This window comes from Peromyscus eremicus, chromosome 4, assembly GCF_949786415.1.
Source record: "Peromyscus eremicus chromosome 4, PerEre_H2_v1, whole genome shotgun sequence".
In the NCBI taxonomy this organism is placed as follows: domain Eukaryota; kingdom Metazoa; phylum Chordata; class Mammalia; order Rodentia; family Cricetidae; genus Peromyscus; species Peromyscus eremicus.
This window is the reverse complement of record NC_081419.1, coordinates 126,106,830-126,127,936: the sequence shown is the minus strand read 5'-3', so window position 1 is coordinate 126,127,936 and position 21,107 is coordinate 126,106,830. Positions and strand designations below refer to the sequence as shown.

Below are 21,107 nucleotides of genomic sequence, written 5' to 3'. Positions count from 1 at the left end.
ACTCTCCCACATTGCTCCCATACTCTTCATCTCTGTGTCTTAGTTTCGTCATTCTCCATGTGTGGCTCTGCTCTGCCATCTTCTAGTTTCATGAGTCCACTCTTTAGAAGCATTTTCCCATAGGACCTGCCTTTTTTAAGTTGTCCCACAGATACCGTGGGCTCTGCAGACTCCCCCTGCACTGATGTGTCTCCCCTGTGAGCCTCCATGGGTTTCTCAGGCTCCTCGGAGCTACTCCATGGTCCTGCAGTGGGTGCTGGAGGCCACAGCCATCTTCGATCAGAGCTATGCTTCCGGTTTTCATCTTCTATAGCTATGATGTGCTCCTGGATCTGGTTCTGCAGCACCAGCTCCTCCGCATGCTCCAGCAGCTCATAGATGGAGTAGATGTTGGGATAGACCGACTCAAAGCGCTAGATCTCAGTCGAGACGGCAGCCGAGTTGGCCAGCCGTGGCATTTGGCCAGTGTGGAGAATTCTTATTCTGGAAGCTTCTGGTAGAAAGATTCATGGCTGTGATTTAGAGATTTTCTGACTTACAAAGGTTAGGACAGAAGAGGTAGAAGATGAATCTTGGTTGTCCAGAAAGCAGCATGTACAATTTACAAAACTACCTTGGAGCTTTGTGAAGGTAGACTCATCATGATCCATTTCACAGAGACACTTGTCCCAAATATCAGCATCAAACCAGGCTGACTCTAGGTAGCCCAGAACTGAATTATCAGATGAGATTATCTGGGGAACCCAGGGTGGCTGAGTCTGATCAAAGCCTGAAGGGACCAGGTAGTGCACTTTTAAAGAATGAACAGCAGGGGGCATCAAAGGCAGTGGAAACAGGTCCAACTTTCAGACTGCTATCTCAAGAGTGATTTTGTCTGGAATAGAGGTTGTAGTGGAATGAGCTGGGTTTTGACCTGGAGAGTGTGGGAAATTTATAGGGCATCCTTAGAAGACTAGTTTGCAAAAGTTATTAGGATGATCATGCAGCTTATTCACTATAAACTGATAAACAGAGAATTTTTGTTTGTTTGTTTACTATGGGCTTGGGGAGGTAATTTTGTTATCTCTTTCCACAGGAGGGAAAATGAAAGCCCAGAGAAGTAAATAGCGAGTCAATAGCTACATAGCACATAAGATCCAGAACCAGGGCCATGAGCTACGGCTTGGCTGAGTCCTCTCATCCTCTGTGTCTAGTGCTTTCCCGCTGGCTGACACTCCTACGTCTGTGGTTCTTAAGTGAGCTCAATGGAGGCAGGACAACTAACTCCACTTGGGCGATAACGGAGCATCATGGCTATCTGGCTCCAGAGTTGGACCAGCTCATCTTGATCCCCAAGCTCTGTGACCTCAAGCCTTTCTCCCAGAGTTCATAGGGAGATTAACCTCTAAGCTTGTACCACGGGTAAGGACAGTGTCTTCCATATAGTAGTCACTTCAGAAGTGGCTAGTAATGCCAACAGAGTGGCCGAGTGTCTTGCTCAGGGCCTCACCGGCAGAGCTAGGACCAACCCATACACCCTGCATGTCACTCAAACCCCACACTTGTGGGATGCTGCTTCTCAAATGTTTGTCAACTATGTAAGGATAGGCGACTTGGGTCCAGGTGCCCCTGGGACTTGATGGTGATGAGCAGATAAGGTTTCAAAACCACCAGGCGGGTCCCCATGAGGTCAGGCAGGAGAACCTGGATCTGCTTCTGAGAGCATGAGGTAGTCCCAGAAGAACTGGTAAGCAGAGTCGAATCCAAGGCTCTTTCGTGTTTATGTGTATCCTGCTGGAAATGAAACCCAGTACCTTGTGTGCTGGACAAGCACTCTACCCCAGAGCTACATCCCCAGCCTCTAGCCCAGGACTTGTCCTCAGGTTGTCTGGGAGTAGTCAGACAGAAGAAAGATCACAAATAAGGCCGCTCTCTGCCAACTTCAATGGGAATAGCTTTCTCTCTCTCTCTCTCTCTCTCTCTCTCTCGCTCTCTCTCTCTCTCTCTCTCTCTCTCTCTCAAATAATTTATTTATTCTTATTTTATGTGCATTGGTGTTTTGCCTGCATGTCTGTGTGAGGGTATCAGATCCCCTGGAATTGGAGTTACAGACAGTTGTGAGCTGCCATATGGGTGCTGGGAATTGAACCTGGGTCCTCTGGAAGAACAGCCAGTGCTCTTAAATGATGAGCCATCTCTCCAGCCCAGGAATAGCTCTCTTAAGACATTTTAAAAAATCTACTATATAAAATTTTATTTCACCAATAAAGTTGGGACTAAAAACAGATATCAAACTTGAAAGCTACATTTGTGATGCAATTTCCTCATTGGACAGGGAGACCGAGAAGTAGAGTAGAACCGAAATCACAAAGCCAGGTCCCCAGGTAGGATCCTGTTCGCTCCGGGCTCAGAATCAGCCTCTGCTTTTGGGTGTACCAAGACCGGAATGTCTTTCTGGCCTTGTTTGATTTCCTCAACTGTGAAGCAGGGAGCGTGTGGCTCTATTTTCTGAGATGGTCTCATGTAGCCCAGGTTGACCTAGAACTCACTGAATAACCGAGGATAACTTTGAACGTCTGATCCTCCTGCTGCCACCTCTCAAATGTTCAGATTACAGATGTGCACCACTGCATCTGGTTTTGGTGGGGCTGGGGATCAAGCCTGGGACTTCATGCGTGCTAGGCAAGCACTCTACTGACTCACTATGACCCCAGCCCCAACAATAGCTCCTTCTGCAGCCTTTGACCCTTGTCCAGCAAGGTTCCTGCCGGTTTGATGGTTATACTTTACTAACAGGCCACACTATTGTTTTCCTGAGGACTGGGGCCCACTGAGACGGAAGCGCCAGGCCTTGATTTTCATATGTCTCTGATCTTCAGGGCTCTGAAAGTAGAGCCTCTGCTTAGACCTTGCTAGTGGTTCTGAGTCCCGGGTATTTGCATACTCAAATGAGCGCTGACCTGGACCTCTCCACCAGGCTCAACCCTAGGCTAAGCTGCAGATTCCTTCAGCTCCCAGCAGGCTGCACGCCATATCTCTTTCATCTGTGTTCTTCCTGACCAGACTCAGCCCCTTCATTTTCTCTTTGGGCTTTTGTACTGGCTGTTTCTTTTGTCTAGACCTCCTTCCTACGCTTCTGCATGTGCAGAATTTCTAATCCCCAGGTTCCTCCTAGGGACCACTTCCTGGTGAGTCCTTCTCTGACGGCTCCTGGACCGAGCGGTGCATTCCCATAGCACCACTGTCCGCCATGTTTTCTCACAGAGAGCAGAAAGCATGAGACAGGGTTGGAGAAAAACAACATCTGTGCTGTGTGTGTGTGTGGGGGGGTCAGGGGGCAGACGAGATGACTTTCTTTTTTTGTACAGCATTGGGAATAGAATCCAGCGTGTCCTGCACCTAGCAAAGCTCTGTACCACTGAGTCATTTTTGTTGTGCTTGTTATTTTTAATGGGTTTTTAGGATTGTCCCTAAGACTTACATATCCCTTTCTCTTTGCTGAATTCTTGCTCTTCAGACTGTGAGCCAGGGCCATGGGGTGGTAGGTCAAGAGAGTCCATTGTTTAATACCCATGGTCTCACCTGCAAGCGACCTGTAGGAGGCCAGCAGTGCTTGCCATTTTCATCATTGTTGCACCTGCCCCTCCCCCTAATCAGCCCCAGGCCAGCTGCAGACCCTGGGCTTCAGCTTCCTCATTCGAGTTTAACTTTTTTTAAAGACAGTCTGCAGCTCAGATTGATCTAGCCTAGAACTCCTTATCACCCATCTCCTGCCTCCTGAATGTTAGGATTAGTCATTCCCCATCGTGCCCTTTGTACATAAGTCTTTACACCTCAATTTCAGGTCTGTAAAATGGGATGAGTTACTTTCCAGTGACCAGGCTCTATTTGCCCTCCAGGACTCATCCCTCTTGTCCTGCACTGACTCTGGTCTCGGCTGCTGCAACTGGTTTTGGCCACCAGGGTATTGACAAGTCAGTGCAAACAGGGGCTTAAGCACCAGTTGCTCCTGGAATGGGTTCTCCTGGAGCTTTGATATTGGGCTGTGAAGAAGCTGTGTTAAAATACTGAGTGATGAGAGGCCACACGGAGAGAGACTATAAGGATTACCTTGGACATTCTACTCATGTTCCCTCAGTTCACAGAGTGGTCCACCTCGCCTGTTACAGTCAGTCCAGAGAATCATGGGAAACATTCAAAGTTATTATTTCAGACTGCTAAGCTTGAGGTGATCTGTTACATAAAGAATGGATAACTTCCACAGCTGGTGGTGTAACTCACAGGTAGAGCCCTTCTCTAGTATGTACAAGGCCCTAGGTTCCACGCCTCACACCAAAAACCAATGAACCAACAAAATTATTCCAGGAGCTAGCGAGTTAGCTCAGTGGTTAAGAGCACTGGCTGCTTAAGCACTGGTCCCAGTGCTGCAGGGTGGCTCACAACCATCTGTAACTCCAGTTCTAGAGGATCTGATGCTCTCCTCTGGCATCTGAGGGCACTAGGCATACATAGACTTACATTCAGGCAAAAGACCCATAAACATATAATAATAAGAAATATTTTCTGAAAAACCCATTCCAGAGTTTTGATGTGAGCTCTGTATGAAATTGGTCCATATGAAGAACAGTCCATATCTGCAGGTTCTGCATCTGCAGAATCAACCAACGGCACACCAAGAATATTCTAAAAACAATTTCATCTGCATTCAGTCCCTACAGACTTTTTTAAATGACCATTATCCCCTAAACAATACAACTATTTACACGCATTTATGTTGGATTCCATAAGCCTCCAGAAATGTGTTAAGCAGTACACAGGAGAACGTGCCTAGGTTGTTTGTAAATACATGATTTTCTATAAGGGACTTGAGCATACAGAAGGTTTTGGTGTCTGTGGGGTCCTGGAACAATCCATGTGCATGTGGAGGGGATAAGTATTCACATAATAGACACAGAGCGCTCAAGTGAGGTCACCTTTCCTGACCATCACTGGCATAGGCTCACCTGGGCTGAGAAGTCAATGAGTTTTGGCAATGGCTGCTTGCTACCTTCTTCACTCTTCAGAAACTCCAGCAGGCTTCCTGCAGAGGGGAGTGAGAAGGAACGTTGTCTACCAGACCTTAGTGAAAACTAGCTAACATTTTCTCATAGCGCTAGAGGATTTTCTTCTTTGTAGTGCAAGGATTGACCCAGGCCCTCACACATGAGAGGCAAGTGCTCTACCACTGAGCTACATCTCCAGCCGACTTTCTTTTTGAGATGGCATCTTGCTATATTGTCCGGCTGATCTCTAATTCCTGGGCTCCAGCTATCTTTCCACTTCAGCTAGCAAAATAGCCATGACTACAGGCTTTCCTCTTGCCCAGCCATAGTGCTAGAGTTAGGAATGCTTACTTACTGCTCCTAGTGTCCAAGTGCTAGAACCTGAATTTCTCTGAAAGGACTTTTCGGTTGCTAGCTGGACTCTTTGACTGAGGTAGATTCATGAGATTGGTGCCCAGGGCCTGGCTTTAGAAAACTGGTCAATTGTAGATTTGGAAAATGGAAAAGGTTGTGACATTTCAAATCACATTGGATGATGTTGGGTGAGATGTTTATCCAAAAATGAGCAGGGGCTGAAAATGACTATAGAACAGCTATCTTAAAATAAATAAATAAATAAATAAATAAATAAATAAATAAATAAATAAATAAATAAATAGAAACCTGGAAAAGCCAGGTGTGGAGACACAAGCATTTGTGAGGCTGTAATCCCAGCACTTGAGAGGCTGAGGCAGAGAGCTGCTGCGAGATTGAGGCTAGCCTGGGCTACAGAGTGAAATCCTGTCTCAAACATTCCTGAGATATGCTGAATGATCACGGGTAGGGTAGCCCAAAGCTTAGTAGCCTGGAGTGACAACATGAACATTTCCCATGATGCTGTGCATTGGCTAGGTGGACCACACTGTGAAGTGAGGTGATAGAGGTGGAACATTCAAGATGATGTCTCATCTTTATGGTCTCTCTCCACGTGGCTTCTTGTCCCTTAGTACTCCAAGCAGGGCTTCATTACAGTCCAGTACCAAGGTTCCAAGGTACAAGTCACAAGGAAGCCATGTACCTCTTCTGTTGCCCCAGAGGCTCTGCCTGCTCCCTGCTCTGAAGCCCCTGCCCTTCCTCTCCATAACCACCCTTCACATGGTCTCACTCTGTGAGCCAGGAGGCCAGACGGACTGTTGGTGCTTTGCGAGGACTTGTTGGAAGGGCCCGAAGAGCCAGCCAGGTCAAGGTCATCTTTGAGTCTGAAAGAAGTCTGCTTGGACCACGGTCCGTCCTAGCCCACGCACCTTTGGCCATGAACTCCGTGACAATAAAGATGGGCTCCTGAGTGACCACAGCATGCAGCTTCACCAGCTTATCATGCTGCAGCGTCTTCATGAGGTTGGCCTCTGCCAGGAAGGCCTCCACAGACATGCTCCCTGGCTTCATGGTCTTCACCGCCACTTTGGTGTGCTTGTTGTAGGTGGCTGGAGAAAGCACGGAGCAAGGAAGGTGGGGTTAGGATCCAGCAGTCCTGGAGGAACCCTCCCCGCCCACCTAGTCCTTTAAACAGAGAGAGGGCACCACCAGCTGTGGGCTGGAGACCGGTTCCCTGCTTCCTAGCCGAGAGAGAACGACTAATAAACGACCTCAGTTCTCTGGCCTGTGTTTTCCTCATCTGCCAGGTGGAAATGAAAATAAGAACTCACTCTGAAGGGCTGTTTGCAAGAGTGAAAAACAGCCTTGTATCTGGGCCTGGGGCACACATCTGTCACCCTAGAACTCCCAAGGCTGTGATGTAGAAGGGCTGGCAGCTCCAGGCCAGCCCATGTCTCAAAAAACAAGGACTGGAACTGGAGCTCAGTGGTACAACACTTGCCTAGCACATGCAAGGCCCTGGGTTTGATCCCCAGCACTGTAAAATAACAGTAATAATGGGTAGTAACCCTGAAAGCACTAATTAAATTGTGACACTGTGGGGCGTTTACCCACCAACCCCACAGTTCCCCAGAGTTTTCTTGAGTGAGAGCAGCAGGAAATAATAGATAGAAGGATTTAGCGTGTGGAGATAAGCAGATAGAAAATACAGGACAGCCTCGAGACGCCCTGAACCTATTCCAATGGGCCCTGACAGTCTCCGCCCTAGGGTATTTATAGAAACGCCAAGGGGTGGCGCAAAAGACCTCCCCCCAGCACAGCCAAGTGCAGACCATCTCAGACAACTGCACTCAGGCCCACGGTCCAATCATCCTCTCTATGCAGACCTGCTGAGAAAAGCCACGAGGAACCTGAAAATGGGCTCCCACATGACATGAGCCTGCATACACAGTGTTTAACTCTGCCTTGAAACAAATACCAGATTCACTATGCCCCACAGGCCCTGCGTGACTTGGCCATGCCCACTTTTCTATCCTTGTCTTCTGCCAAGTTCATCCCCAACACACACTCACAACCAGTGACTGAGCCAGGGCCTCATACTAATAAAGTGCTCTACTACCGAGCTACATCCCCAGCCCCCTTTCACTTTTTATTTTGAGATGGGGGTCTTACTAAGTTGTCCAGGTTGGCCTTGAACTTGTGCCCTCCTGTCTCAATATGTAGCTGGGATTATAGGCCTGGGTCACTAAATTACTCTTGCTTTCTTTTTAACAATTTAATTAAATCCTCCCCCCACCCCCGTGTGTGGTGGTGGTGGTGGTGGTGGTGGTGTGTGTGTGTGTGTGTGTGTGTGTGTGTGTATGTATGTAGGTCAGAGGACAATCTTTGCCAGCCAGTTCCCTCCTTCCACCACGGATTCTGGGGATTGAACTCAGACCATCAGGCTTTTGCAGCAAGCCTTTTCCCTGCTGAACCATCTCACTGGCCTCACTCTGGCTTTTATACAGTAATGACCCTGCATCTACCTGTCCCTCAAGTACTCCGCTGTGGGGACTTGCCACACTCTGTTCTCTTGCTCCGTCCCACCCTGCTTCATTTTGTGGCTCTTGTCCTGTACTCGCTTTTCTTTCCACGTGTGCTTTGATGGCCAGGAAACTCAAATCCAGATCTGTGGGCTTCCGGTGGTAAGAGCATGGGCCCCCATGGGACAGTGTTTTCATCTGCCCCACCTTTGCTACTCAGATCTGCCTCTCCTCCCTGCATTTCCTGACGGGATCATCCCATCATTCAGCACCTGACGTATAGCAGGCTGGCAGTAAACGTAGTGAAACACAGACTTTGAAAACTTACTGCTGGGCAGTGTTGGTGCATGCCTTTAATCCCAGCACTTGGGAGGCAAAGGTAGGTGAGTTCAAGGCCAGCCTGGTCTACAGAGTTAGTTCCAGGACAGACAAGGCTGAACAAAGAAACTCTGTCTTGAAAAACCCAAACAAACCAACCAATCAATCAAACCAAACAACTTACTTTATCTGGACCAACGTTTGCATTTCTAAGAGCTGCCTCCCTTCCATCTGCCATACAGGGGAGTGTAAACATGTTGTGACCCCCTCCCTCCCCATGAAACAGGAATTGCTGCTCTTAAAGTATTGGGGCAAGGACCACAGGGTGTGCCAGGCCTTTCTGGTGCCCCAGCACATCTGAAGTGTCCCTGGGCATCATGGCTCATGATCTGAACAGCGTAGTCCTTCCTCAGTTGTCAGCGGTGGATCTGAAAACCCAAGTTCTTTCCACCACTATGAATTTTCATCATCCCAAGAGGCTGGTTATGCCAGCTCCAGATGGTAGGCTGCCCAACTCCACACAACAGAGGGCCTTTGCCACCCAGGACTCCGGCCTCCTAGAGGGCAGTTCCTTGACCCTCAAGCCTGGCCGCAAAGGCAAAATAGTGATTTCCCAGTAGACAATTTGGTTTGTTATCTGAGGAGTGGCCCTTCGGGGTTATTATTTAAATCTCCTCTGCTGTGGGTTCTCCCGCACTGGCAAGGCCCTCCCAGTAGCACGGCCTTGGCGACTCCGGCCCCATCTCCTTACCCATCCACACTTCTCCAAACTGCCCGGCTCCAAGTTTCTTCTCCATCTGGAGGGATTCTCGAGGAATCTCCCAGGCATCTTTCTCCCATGGCTTCTGGGGTTTGGGAGACACACATGGCACTGACAGCTTCTGGCAGAGTCCATCCTTGCCCTCTGAAACAGAGTGCCCATTCAGCAGGTGGTACACTCCCCCAAGAACAGAGCATGATGAGATGCTACCTGTGTACCTCCACTTCCACGACCAACAAGCCCAAACCTTCAGGACTGCCCCGAGTGACTGTTCACCTGACAAGGACAGGAAGACCTTTGGGTGCCTCAAGGTTGTCACTCAGAATCCCATGTGACTGGGATTCTGAGAGACAGGCCCTTCTTAGTGGGGGCTGATGTGATCCAGTACTTGCCTATCATGTGCCAGACTCTGGTTCCTTCCCCAGAACCAAACAACCATTGTAAAACACAGCCAAGGTGTTGAGGAATAAAGGCTGTGGCTAGGGATAGCATCCCAGCTGGGCTGCACTGTGCAGAGGTGACCTGCTTAGGCTCTGCAGTCAAATGTGGGGCAAGGCCTTGGGCAGGACTCACTCTTGTAGTGGACCACAAGTTCCTGTAGGCTGCTGAAGGTGCTCCTCGGAGAGATGTAGAAGCCTCCACTGTCCAGGGTCCGGATCTTATAATGCTTCACCGTATCTCCGTGCTGGGGGTCGTAGTCTCGAACAGACAATGAGTAGCTCCCTGCATTGTTCCAAGAGAAGCCCCTCAGAATGGTACCTCAGAGGCCTGGCCCCCTGATGTCAGTTCCTTGACATCCTTATGATTCCCTGTGAGGCCTCTGCTGGCATCACATGAGTACATGCACACCTGGGCAGATGCTCATGTCATTAAGAGTGGACTGAGGCATCGGGCTGCCTGGGTTCCCATCCCAGTTCTGCTATTCTCAGCTATGAGCCCTTGGACACATGACTGCATGGCCTTTCTATGCCTCAGTTTTCTCACCTGTAAAACAAGAGTAGTCATGCCATTCCGTCTCATCACATTGCCCAGTGACAAACAGAAGTAATGCTTGTAAATGACTTGGGACAGTCAGTAAGCTGGTCATTACTACCACTTCATTATTTCTGATTTATCAGCTATCTATCCATCCACTCATCATCTACCTTCTAGCTATCTATCAACCTATCTGTCTATCTATCTATCTATCTATCTATCTATCTATCTATCAATCATCTATCTATCTATCTATCTATCTATCTATCTATCCATCCATCCATCATCTATTTAATGAAGAAAAAGCCCAGATGCCATACTAATTTGGTAGAGAGAGAGAAAGAGAGAGAGAGAGAGAGAGAGAGAGAGAGAGAGAGAGAGAGAGAGAGAGAGAGAGAGAAACATACAAATAAAAAGAAAGAACAAAGAAAACCTAGTCTGATTATAAAATGTGAAAAATGCACTGTGGTCAGCTGCATCATGGTCCATGATAGTCCTATGTGAATCCCTGCACCTGGGAATATGTGACCTTATATGACATAGAATCCAAGGGCTTCCAAGTGAATCCAGAAGAGTGTTTGTCAGAGGGAGGCAGTTAGTGAATGTACAGGTGGAAACAGGTGCTGGAGAGGAAAAGCCACGAGCCAAGCCATGCTGGTGGCCTCTCAAAGCCCCAAAGGACAGAAGTGATATGGGGCCCACCCCCACCCTGCAAGCTTCCGGAAGGAGCCAGTCCCACAGACACCTTGAGCCCAGTGAGCGCAGACGCTTGCCTTCCAGAATTGTGAGGTAATAGATACATTGCTCTAAATCACCAAGCTTGCAGTAAGCTATGACACAGATTGTCACATAGACCAGAGACACACAAGTCTTCCAGTCCATGGCCACAGTTTGCCATGTGTGAGCTAGGCTAACCAGCCTCTCTGCCTTGCATTCTTTTTCTTTTTAATAGCACAATGTCATAGGCTTTGGGGTTGGTTTAAATTGCTGAATAACAGCTGACTGTACATGCCAAGCACTGTTCTAAGCATGCTGGTCAAATGAACAGCAAATGAATAGGAACAGTACACATTTCAGTAAGTTAAAATTACACGATGAATGAATGGGAATAGTATGCATTTTAATGAATTAAAATGACATGGATTATATTACTCATGATAGTGAATAGCCTCCTGAGGTACTATCAGCCTCGTTTTATGTAGGTGAAGTGTCAACATAACTTACTCGGAGTCATATAGCTGGTCAGTGGCACATTTGGGTTCCAAACCTGGCCAGTTGGCTCCAGGGCCCCTTCTTGGCCACTCTGTCCCAGTCAAGGGGGCGGCCCAGAGTAGCTGTTGCTAGACAGAGTATGCAGGATCTGGGAAGCTGCCAAGTGCTCGGGGCCTCATTCTAAATCTATTTGATCCCCAGCATACCCCCTTCCCCAGAGGGCTATGGAAGCTAGCCAAGCCCCCCTCCCGCCCCCTTCCTCATCCACAGGTCTGCCATGGGGCCATTGATTTCTCTGCTTCCCTGCAGAACTGGACAGCCCAATTGCTAAGCTATCATTGGCACAGCTGGAGGCAAGAAGCTGTGCCTTCCTGCAGGGTAAATGCTTGCTGACCTCAGACGTGGATGGAAGAACTGATCCCAGACACACAGATGCCTTCGCTGTCCCCAAACCTATGTGCCTCACAGTCCCAACCAGGCCACACATTATACAACTGGCTGACCTATTCAAGTGACTTTGAGAGCAAGCGACAGCCCAAGGCTAGCTGGACACGTGGAGTCTGAACTCACATAGCGCCTGTGTGCCACTCTGGGAAACTCACCTGGGCGGTGCTGGTTGGAACCATTCTCTGTGGTTTGAGGTAATTTTTTTTTTTTTTTTTTTGAATTCTGGTCACCCACTAAAGATGCCACCTTTTTAGTACAGAAATTTCAGGACAAGACCCCTGATATCCACCCATCCATGACATCTTCCTATCCACATGCCTCCAAGAGCTTCCCCCCACTATGTCTTTATGGGATAGAGCACGTGCAGGTCATGTCATGCTTGTAGAGGTCAGAGGGCAACGCTCAGGAGTTGGTTCTTTCCTTTTACCATGTAGATCCTGGGGATCAAAGTCAGGTTGTCAAACTCGACATCAGGCATCTGGCTAAGCCATCTCGCTGCCCGCACCAAGACAGAACTTTAAGTGAGTCCCAGAGGTTGTTTTGGGTCTAGCCTTACCTCACCTCACACTGCTTCCTCACCAGGGAGGAACGGGACTTGTGGGCAGGACCCAGTAGGTTAGCTATTTAAAAAATTAAACCCAGAACTTCATCAAAGTTGGGGACCAAGTGTCAGCAGGATGTCTGTTTGCTGTCAGGGCTCAAACCACTTCCGGTGACCTCAGCCTGCATCTACCAGGACTGAGGAGAGCCACCCAGCAAAGACCCTTCACCCTCCCATCGCTCAGAGCAGCAAACGACAGGAGAAAACCTGGCAGCATGGCCACTTGACAGAGCTGCTCAGCCCTCCTCAGAGAATGTCCCTAGGGGTCGGAGGTAGCACCACGGGGCACAGGAAGGCAGGGAGGGCTGGCATCACCTTTGGTGGTCTCACTGTCCCTGATCATGAAGGAGCCTAGCACATTGCCGGGAGCCAGGAGGTGGCGCTCTGCATCCTTCCGGCTGGTACCCTTGAAGAACCACCTGCCAGGAATTAATGAGTACAGTGTGAGCCTCAAGATGGACCAGCCTGTCCTGCTCATATGATGCCCAGGCCATACCTTGAAGAGCCCACCCAGAAGTCAGGGTTCTTACTTTTGGGGGGTGGGCTGGTGGGAAACAGCTATTCTCTCTCTCTCTCTCTCTCTCTCTCTCTCTCTCTCTCTCTCTCTCTCCTTCCTCCCTCTCTCCCTCCCTCCCTCCCTCTCTCCCTCCCTCCCTCCCTCCCTCCCTTTTTCTCTTCCTCCTTTTTTTTCTTCCCCCTGCTATTTCGGCTACAGATGGAAAAGTTCCTATTGTAAAGGCTGAAGCAATTCTCACTCTCACTAGGATAAGGAGCAATTTGCTATCACAATGGGCAGGGAACCTTGAGATGTCAGCGTGCCTCAACCCTGATGGGTGACTGTCACTCTATTCTCTGTTTCCTCAGTTATCAACAAGGGAGAAAGACAGCTAATATTCATCAGTCTCCCCCCCCCCGCCCCCCCCCCGCCCCCCCCCCCCCCCGCCTCAAACTCACAGAGATCCGCCTGCCTCTGCCTTCCAAGTGTTGGGATTAAAGAAGTGTGCCACGAAGCCCCGCTCATTGGTTTTTTTAAAAATAAATTCTTTCTTTCTCTCCCCCCACCTCTTGTGTGTGTTTGTGTATGTGTGTGTATGTGTGTGTGTGTGTGTGTGTGTGTGTGTGTATTTGTGTGTGTGTGTGTGTGAGAGAGAGAGAGTGAGCTGGTGTCCATGGAGGCCAGAAGGATGTCAGATCCCCTGGAGCTGGAGCTACAGGCAGTTGTAAACCCCTGCGTTGGGAACTAAACTTCAGTTTTCTGGAAAGGCAGCCAATGTTCTTAACCACTGAGCCTCCAGCCCCAGCTTACCAAGAGACCTAACACTATGTGATTGTCATCTTTGTTATTCTCATTTTATAGTGATCAAACTGGAGAACCAAGAGGACAAGTAGCTTGTCTGGGGTCACACAGCTTGGAAGAGAAAGGGACAGGATTAGAACCCAGACAGTCTTGCTCCAGAGCCCAGGTGTGAGAGCTCATACTCAAGAGGGAGGCAGATAGTGCATGTGCGGATGACCAAAAAACCCAGTGTTCCTTTTTGCCAGTGGGATATGTTCAGAAGGAAGTAGAAAGGCTTCTTGGGAGCCATCTTGGACAGGGTGTTGGGACAGGCCTCTGAAGCCTGAAGCAAGAGAAGAAGCAGCCAAGCCAAGAGCCCCAGGAGGAGGGTGCCGACAGGGGAGAGATTGTGCAATGGTGCTGAGGTGGGAGGTGGCCCGTTTTGCTCAGGCCACTTTCTGGAAGACAGGGATAGAACACTTACTCCTCCGTCTCCAAAGAGTTAACGCGAGCCACATAGTTGCTTGGGATGTAGCCTTCTTTACGGGTAGCCAAGGATCGTGCCCTCCACCACTCCCCAGACCTAAGGGAAAGGAGGGGAAGAAGGGTCAGTGGATGCAGGAACCCTTCAGTCCCTGGTGGCCCCCACTTCGGCCTAGAAAGCTCGCCCTCCCCACACTCAGGAAGCCAGGAGGGTGAGGCACAGGGCACCTAGCATGTGCCTGGACTAGGGTAGAGGAGCTGATAGTCTCCACAGGAATTTGGGGTGAAGTCTGTCCCCGAGTCACAGACTACATCCTGGGTCTTTGGATCCCTTCTCCTTCCTGGACTTTTATTCTTGGCTGGACTACCCTTACCCGATCCAGGGCCTGTGTCCAGGAAGCATTCACATTGATTGGTTCAGCAGGGGTCCAGAGGAGAAGGCTGTGGGCTCAGGGTTTGACTGTGCATGGCCAGGTCCCACTCTGGGATCTCAGTACAATCTGAACTCTTGGAGCAGCCCGATGCTGAAAGCTGTGACCATCCCAGGTAGGGAACTCAGAGACCCCGGGATGTCTGAGCGCAAAGCCTCCTGAAGGGGTCAGACCTGCAGGGACACCTGGAGCCCAGTCACAGGAGCCTTAGGAAGGCTCTGCAGAGAGCCTGCCTGGAAGGGGACAGTCCCTGTCACCGTTTCTGTTACCCAAGAGGTAGCAAAGCCCTCCTCCTCTGTGGTATGCACTCAAGTTCTCATCTGTCATTTACTGCCAGAGTTAGACAGGCTCTCGGGTTCTTTAATGATGCAGAGCAAGGGTGTAGCTAAACCCCGCAGGTGGATGTGTCTTAGGACCAGGCTAGAACTCACTCCTCCAGGACCACCATCTGGTCTCCCTTCTGGAAGCTGAGGTCTTCACGGTGAATGGCCTCGTAGTCATAAAGTGCAACCACAACGATGTCCTCAGAGCCTGCCAGGGAAGGAGATGCCAGGATGAGACCCCGTGCCGGCCCCCAGCACCCCACTCTGGATCCACTCCTTTGCCTGTCTCATAGATGACCAAGCAGCCTCCAGTGCTAGGTGTGATGCTGGTTAAAGCCCACAGGACTTTGTCCACATCGCTGGGTGACAGTTCTCGAAACACAAGAGCTCTGGCAAGGGACTCAGGAGTAATTCAGAGGATACTCAAGGATGGAGTGCTGGTTAGTTTTCACCAACTTGACACAAACCGGAGTCACTTGGGAAGAGGGAACTTCACACAAAGAATTGCCCAAATCAGATTGACCTGTGGGCAAGTCTGTAGGGTATTTTTTTTTCTTGATTGATGGTTGATGTGGGAGGGTCCAGCCCCCTAAGGGCTGTGTTTCCCTTGGACAGCTGGTTTTAGATATATATAAGAAATATATAAGAAAGCAGGTTGAGCAAGCCAATAAGCGCTGTTCCTGGGTGATCTCTGCTTCAGTTCCTGTTTCTAGCTTCCTGCTAAGTTTTTGCTCTGACTTCTCTCAGTGACTGACTGTGATCTGCAAGTTGTAAGATGAAATAAACCCTTTCCTCCCGCAAGGTGCTTTTGGTCATAGTGTTTTATCACAGCATCACAAAAAACAAAAACAAAAACAAAACCCTTAAGCCAAATAAACAAAACCAAACTACTACAGACGTTTTTTAACTTTTTCCCACCAGCTACAACTCAGAACCCAAGCTAACAGATGGTACATGATGCCGGTGACCCCTGCCTCCAGATACTCACCCTCCACAAACCCTGGGGGCATGCTGTTGTTGTTGCTTGACCCCTGCAGGAAGAAACAGGAAAAGGACATGAGTCTAAAGTACGAGGAGCCTGTACTGAAAGGATATCTAAGGACATCTTGCTCTGGCCCTGGGACCTGATAAGGAGAGGATTACAGGCATAGGTGGAGTCACGTGGCATAATAAGGGGCAGAGCTTGCTCAAGGATGTGAGCTTAGCTTAGCTTGTGACCTGGGCCTTTGTCTTGAAATACTGGAAAAGGCTGGATTGCTCCTCCCACAAAGTGAGAGAACTGGTCCACATCAATGTTTTTTATTGATATCTGAAGGTACCTTGGGTACCAGGTTTCTCGTGAACAGACTTCATCATGCTTGTGGGGCAATCTGAGAGCCTAGTAAAAGAGGCGTGGTCACCAGGGCCGTGGGGCTCTAAGTATCACTTAGAGGACTTCACAGGCATTGCTGAGTGAAAACAGCTTCTTCTGCTTTGGTGGTTTGACAGAAAATGGCCCCCAAAGGGAGTGGCACTATTAGGAGGTGTGGCCTTATTGGAGTAGATGTGGTCTTGTTGGAGGAAGTGTTACCGGGGAGACAAGCTTTGAGATCTCATGTGCTCAAGCTATACCCAGTGTCTCAGACTACTTCCTGTTGCCTGCAAGTCAAGATGTAGGAAACTCAGCTACTTCTCCAGCACCATGTCTGCCTGCACACTACCATGTTGCACCATGATGATAATGGACTAAACCTCTGAAAATGTAAGACACCACAGTGAAATGTTTTTCCTTTATAACAGTTGCCATGGTCATGGCGTCTCTTCCCAGCAACAGTTACTCTAACTAAGACATCTGCTGGACATTACATTATTGAAGCTGGGCATGGTGGTGCACACATATAATGCCAACACTGGGTGCCAAGCAGCCTGGACTACAGAGTGAGACCCTGTCTTCAAAAGTAAGCATACAAACAAGCAAATCATTATATATTTATATCAAACACAGATACATATTTCCCGTGGACATGTACTTGGTAGTGGATTGGGAAATGCATGGAAAAGTGTTTTTAAATGTCCATATCAAAGTGATAATGATTGATGCTTTTAGGGAATGTGTCACTTGCCCAGCTCCGTAATTCATGACTTTTTATCTTCAATAAACGTGTGCCTCCTGTCACACATGCCCTTACACATTCGTTTGAGGAAGCATTGAGGGATACTTGATATTTGTTTTGAAAGATTCTTAAAGGCTCCGAGATGTCCTTAAGGAAGGTGCCTGTGTCATTCAGGGTTTCTCGAACAGATTTGGCCTGGGAACACCTTCTCCTAGAAACATTCTCTTACTTACCTCCACCTCTGGGCCAGCACCGAGGAGGAGGGAACAGTGTGAGCTCTGACAACTGCACCCCTTCTCAGGAAGGACAACCCAAAGCTGTCCTCCAGAAGCAGGGCTTCGCAAGTGAGGAAAAGACCCAGGGATGGAACCAACTCAGGATGTCACCAGTGTGAGACATTTGTGCAACCACAGGCTGTGTTAACAGAGGTAAAAAAGGGAGGGGGCGGCCATTTCATTATTTCCTCTTCTCAGGAATAGTCCTGTTCTGAGCCTCACACTCGGAGAAGGACACGTAGGACAGAAGTCTAGGGCTCACATCCTGAGAAGGCTCAGAGGGGTGGACCTGGGGCAAGCTTTTGCCTTCACAGTGGGCTGTCACTGGGTGAAGCGACTGTATGCATTTGGGGCAGGCTTGGGATAAAGAGGGAGGGATTATGTGTAATTGACCTCCCTTCAATAAGGAAGAACTTTTTTTTTTTTTGAGACAGGGTTTTTCTGTGTAGCCCTGGCTGTCCTGGAACTCACTCTGTAGACCAGGCTGGGCTTGAACTCAGAGATCCACCTGCCTCTGCCTCCAGGATGCTGGGATTAAAGGTGTGTGCCACCACCGCCCGGCTGAGGAAGAACTTAAAATATTATTGTGTGTGTTCTGTGAGTGCATGGTGTGTGAGTGTGGATGCCCCTGTCATGGTGTGCATATAGCTATCACTGTGACGTCACTTCTCTCCTTCCACTTCTATGGGGCTTTAACTCGGGCTGTCAGGCTTGCAATGCAAGTGCCTTTTCCCCAGACCCACCTCACTGACTTAGGAAGAGCTTCTTAAGGGACCAACAGATGAAGGGATGCACTCTGCTTTGGGAAACACTAAGAATGGTGGGCTCCCTCACCACTAGCAAATGAAGGGAAGGACCAAAGGGCCGCAAAGCAGATAGAGCTCCAGGTTTGGAGCTGAAAGGCCCCAAACTTGATGGTTTCCCAGATGCTTGATCTCCTTACCCCAGGACCACTCAAGTTCTTTGGACCTGAGTCACCCTGATGGTGAGCAGCATCCTCCTGCTTCCCAGGCTAGGGTGAAGATTCTCAGGGACACACACCTGCTCCTTGTGCCCAGAACAGAGTGGGTGTCTAGAGAAGAGGGCAACAATTACACCTCTTATGCTGCTGTGATTACAGCCATGACCATAGCTCCCGTCATCCCTGCCGTTGAGCTCTGAGATGCATGAGCCTATGGGGACCGTCACAGTGGCTGTGTGGGACCACTGTTACCCTAGTACCACCTCAACCACAGCACCCAGTGTGAGTGTTCACCTCTGCCTCAGCAGCTCTTGATTTTGTGCTCTTGCTGACCACGTGGTCTTTGTTAGGTCATTCTTCCTCCGGGGCCATGCATTTGTTCTGTTTTGTTGGAGCAAGATCTCTCACTGGCATAGCATTCTCTGATTAGATTAGGCTGTCTGGCCAGCAAGCCCCAGGACTCGGCATGCCTCTGCCTCCTCAGTGCTGGGGTTATAAGCATGTACCACCACATCTGGCTTCTTTTCGTTCTGTCTTTAAACATGAGTTCTAGAGATGCAACTTGGGCTCTTGCGCTTGTGTGGGAAGCACTGAATGGACTGAGCTGTCTCCCACTTCCTGTAATATACCTTCATTTTATTGACTGCTCTCACTGATGCTCCTACAGCCACTGTGGGGGTCTGCATAGGCTCATGCATTTGAACACTCGGTCTCCAACTGATGGCACTGTTTGGGAGGCTGAGGAGGTGTGGCCTTGCTGGAGGAAGTATGTCACTGGGGGTAGGTTTTGAGAGTTAAAAGGCTCATACCATTTCTGATTCCTTCTCTATGGCTCAAGATGTGAGTGCTCAGCTGCTGCTCCAGTCGCTGTGCCTGCCGCCTGCTGCCTCTGCTCCACCGTCATGGACTCTAACCCTCGAGAACCATGAGTCCAAATAAACCCCTTCTAAAAGTCACCTTGGTTGTGGTGTTTTATCACAGTAATAGAAAAGTAACTAATATAGCCATTACTGCTGGGGTTTTATTTTGTTTTGCATGTGTGTGATGTACATTTATGTGTGTTCATGTGTATATAGATGCAATCTGTGTACAGGTATATGTGTACATGGGTGCACACATGTATGGAGCCCCTGAAGTTGATGTCTTCCTCCCTCCCTCTCCATCTTATATATTGATGGGAAGTCTATCTAGCCAGCTTACTCTGGAGAGCCTGTGTCTCTGCCTCTTAGCGCTGAGATCATAGATGCTACTGGGGATCCAAGCTCTGGCCCTCACTCTTGAGCAACAGTACTTTTATCCACTGATCCATCCCTCAGCCCCTACTATTGCTGCTGCTGCTCCCCTTGCTGGAATTGCTGTTATACCTTTGTCAGGCAGATGGACAGTCATGCTGCTGCTGTTGTACTGCTGTGGACAGGGTCCAGGTTCAAGGTCCACACCTGACTTGGTTGAGAGGCGGAGACCTGGGCCAGGCCCTGGTTGCCACATAAGAAGCAGCTTCCATGCCTAGGGAAGCATCCTGGAAATGGCTCACGGGTTCCATCTCACCCAAGTTCACTTCACAGGGCCAGGGCAGGAAAGGGTTTGAAGGCCCTATGGCAAGTGCTGGATAGCTCCCTGGGTGCCCTACTCACCGGCTTGTTGGAGGGCGTGGGATCTGGCACATACACAGGACCCTTCTGATTGGTACTTGGTTCTGTTTTCGAGACCTTGCTTCCATCTCGAAGGAACTTGGACTTCATGCATCCCATCCTGTAGCCAAAAGAAGGGAAGACAGGAGTCTTCACATCCCCACCCTGCTTGCCAGCCCCGAGTGAAACTGCTTGGGTCCTCAGCTTCTCTCTGGCCCGTCCGCCATGCTGCTTGGTCAGAGCTCACATGGTGTTCTAGTCCTGGGCTCTAAGGACCAGCAGAATGGGGAGTCCACTAAGGAAAATCACAAGACTAATGGAAACAGCATGGCAGAGCTGTGGAGCAGTGTGGGGCAATGTGGGTGGTGGGTAGTGCTGGCCTGGGGTTAGGAAACCGAGCTGATCCCTGACCCCTGCACACCACTGCACTTCATCTGTCATCCCCACCCCCAGCCCCAGCAAACTGTCTACCCCTCCTGCAGAGCGCTGGAAGGATGGGGAAACCTGTGGCAATGGGAAACACTCAGCTGCCTCTGGATGGCATCCCAGCTCCCGAAGAGCCTGACATGAGATAAAACTATATCGTCACTGTGTGTTAAGTCCCAACAATGAAGATGTATAACATGGCTCAAATAATCCAGAAAAATAACTGAGCATCATACTCCTTGTGTTATGATTGGCTTATACCTCCATCCATCCTCTTTCTCATCCCTCCTTCCTTCCTTTTCTCCTCTTTCTAGGGGGTTTATCTGGTCATTAATTCATTCATTTGTTCATTCAAGTTTACACTTTTTTTTTTAAAGACAGATTCTCCTATATCCCAGGCTAGCCTCCAACTCAGTCATGTAGCTGAGGATGACCTTGATCTTCTGATCCTCCTGCCTCCACCTCCCAAGTGCTGCCAATTACAAGCATGCAACATCACACACAATTTATGTGGAACCCAGGACTCTGTGCATGCTGGGTAAGCACTCTTCCAACTGAGCCCCATTCCTTGCCAACATTTATGTTATTTTTCTAAAACCATGAATAAGACAGGCCAGTTCGCGTCCTCTGGAGCTCAATTGGAGATGAAAAGGAGACACAGACAACAAACTAGTGAAGAGGTAATTGACATGACGAATTTAGCGACAAGTGTTAGGGCAGTGGTACAGAGGATGCTGTAGGGGACAGCTGGGCATGGCTCTGGAGACAGGACAGCTGGGGAAGGCCTCTCTTAGGTGACATTAGCCCAGGTTTCTGAGTAACACAACTGGCTCTCTAAAGGTAGAGTATGGCAGGTCGCAGAACCAGCAAGTGCAAAGGTCCTGAGGTTGGGATGTGCTTGGAGGGGTGGAGCTCTCCAGGAAAGGTATGTGACAAGGCCACCATATCTCACAGGCCAGGGAGGAATTAGATTTTACTCCAAGGAGGGTGGGAACCGT

The 21,107-nt window shown here is 49.3% G+C and overlaps 1 protein-coding gene across 1 annotated transcript in view; it reads right to left on the bottom strand.

Moving 5' to 3' along the window:
• Hck (HCK proto-oncogene, Src family tyrosine kinase) overlaps nucleotides 1-19,804 on the bottom strand; it is a 34,417-nt gene extending 14,613 nt beyond the window's left edge. Inside the window, exons 1-9 of the mRNA XM_059261659.1 lie at nucleotides 19,687-19,804; nucleotides 15,712-15,754; nucleotides 14,832-14,931; nucleotides 13,971-14,069; nucleotides 12,526-12,629; nucleotides 9,549-9,698; nucleotides 8,967-9,119; nucleotides 6,305-6,484; nucleotides 4,983-5,059 (exon numbers count right to left, since the gene is read on the bottom strand). Coding sequence (XP_059117642.1) covers nucleotides 4,983-5,059; nucleotides 6,305-6,484; nucleotides 8,967-9,119; nucleotides 9,549-9,698; nucleotides 12,526-12,629; nucleotides 13,971-14,069; nucleotides 14,832-14,931; nucleotides 15,712-15,754; nucleotides 19,687-19,803 — 1,023 coding nt within the window. The 5' untranslated portion in view covers nucleotide 19,804. The remainder of the gene's footprint in view (nucleotides 1-4,982; nucleotides 5,060-6,304; nucleotides 6,485-8,966; nucleotides 9,120-9,548; nucleotides 9,699-12,525; nucleotides 12,630-13,970; nucleotides 14,070-14,831; nucleotides 14,932-15,711; nucleotides 15,755-19,686) is intronic.
• Nucleotides 19,805-21,107: the final 1,303 nt, after the last annotated feature.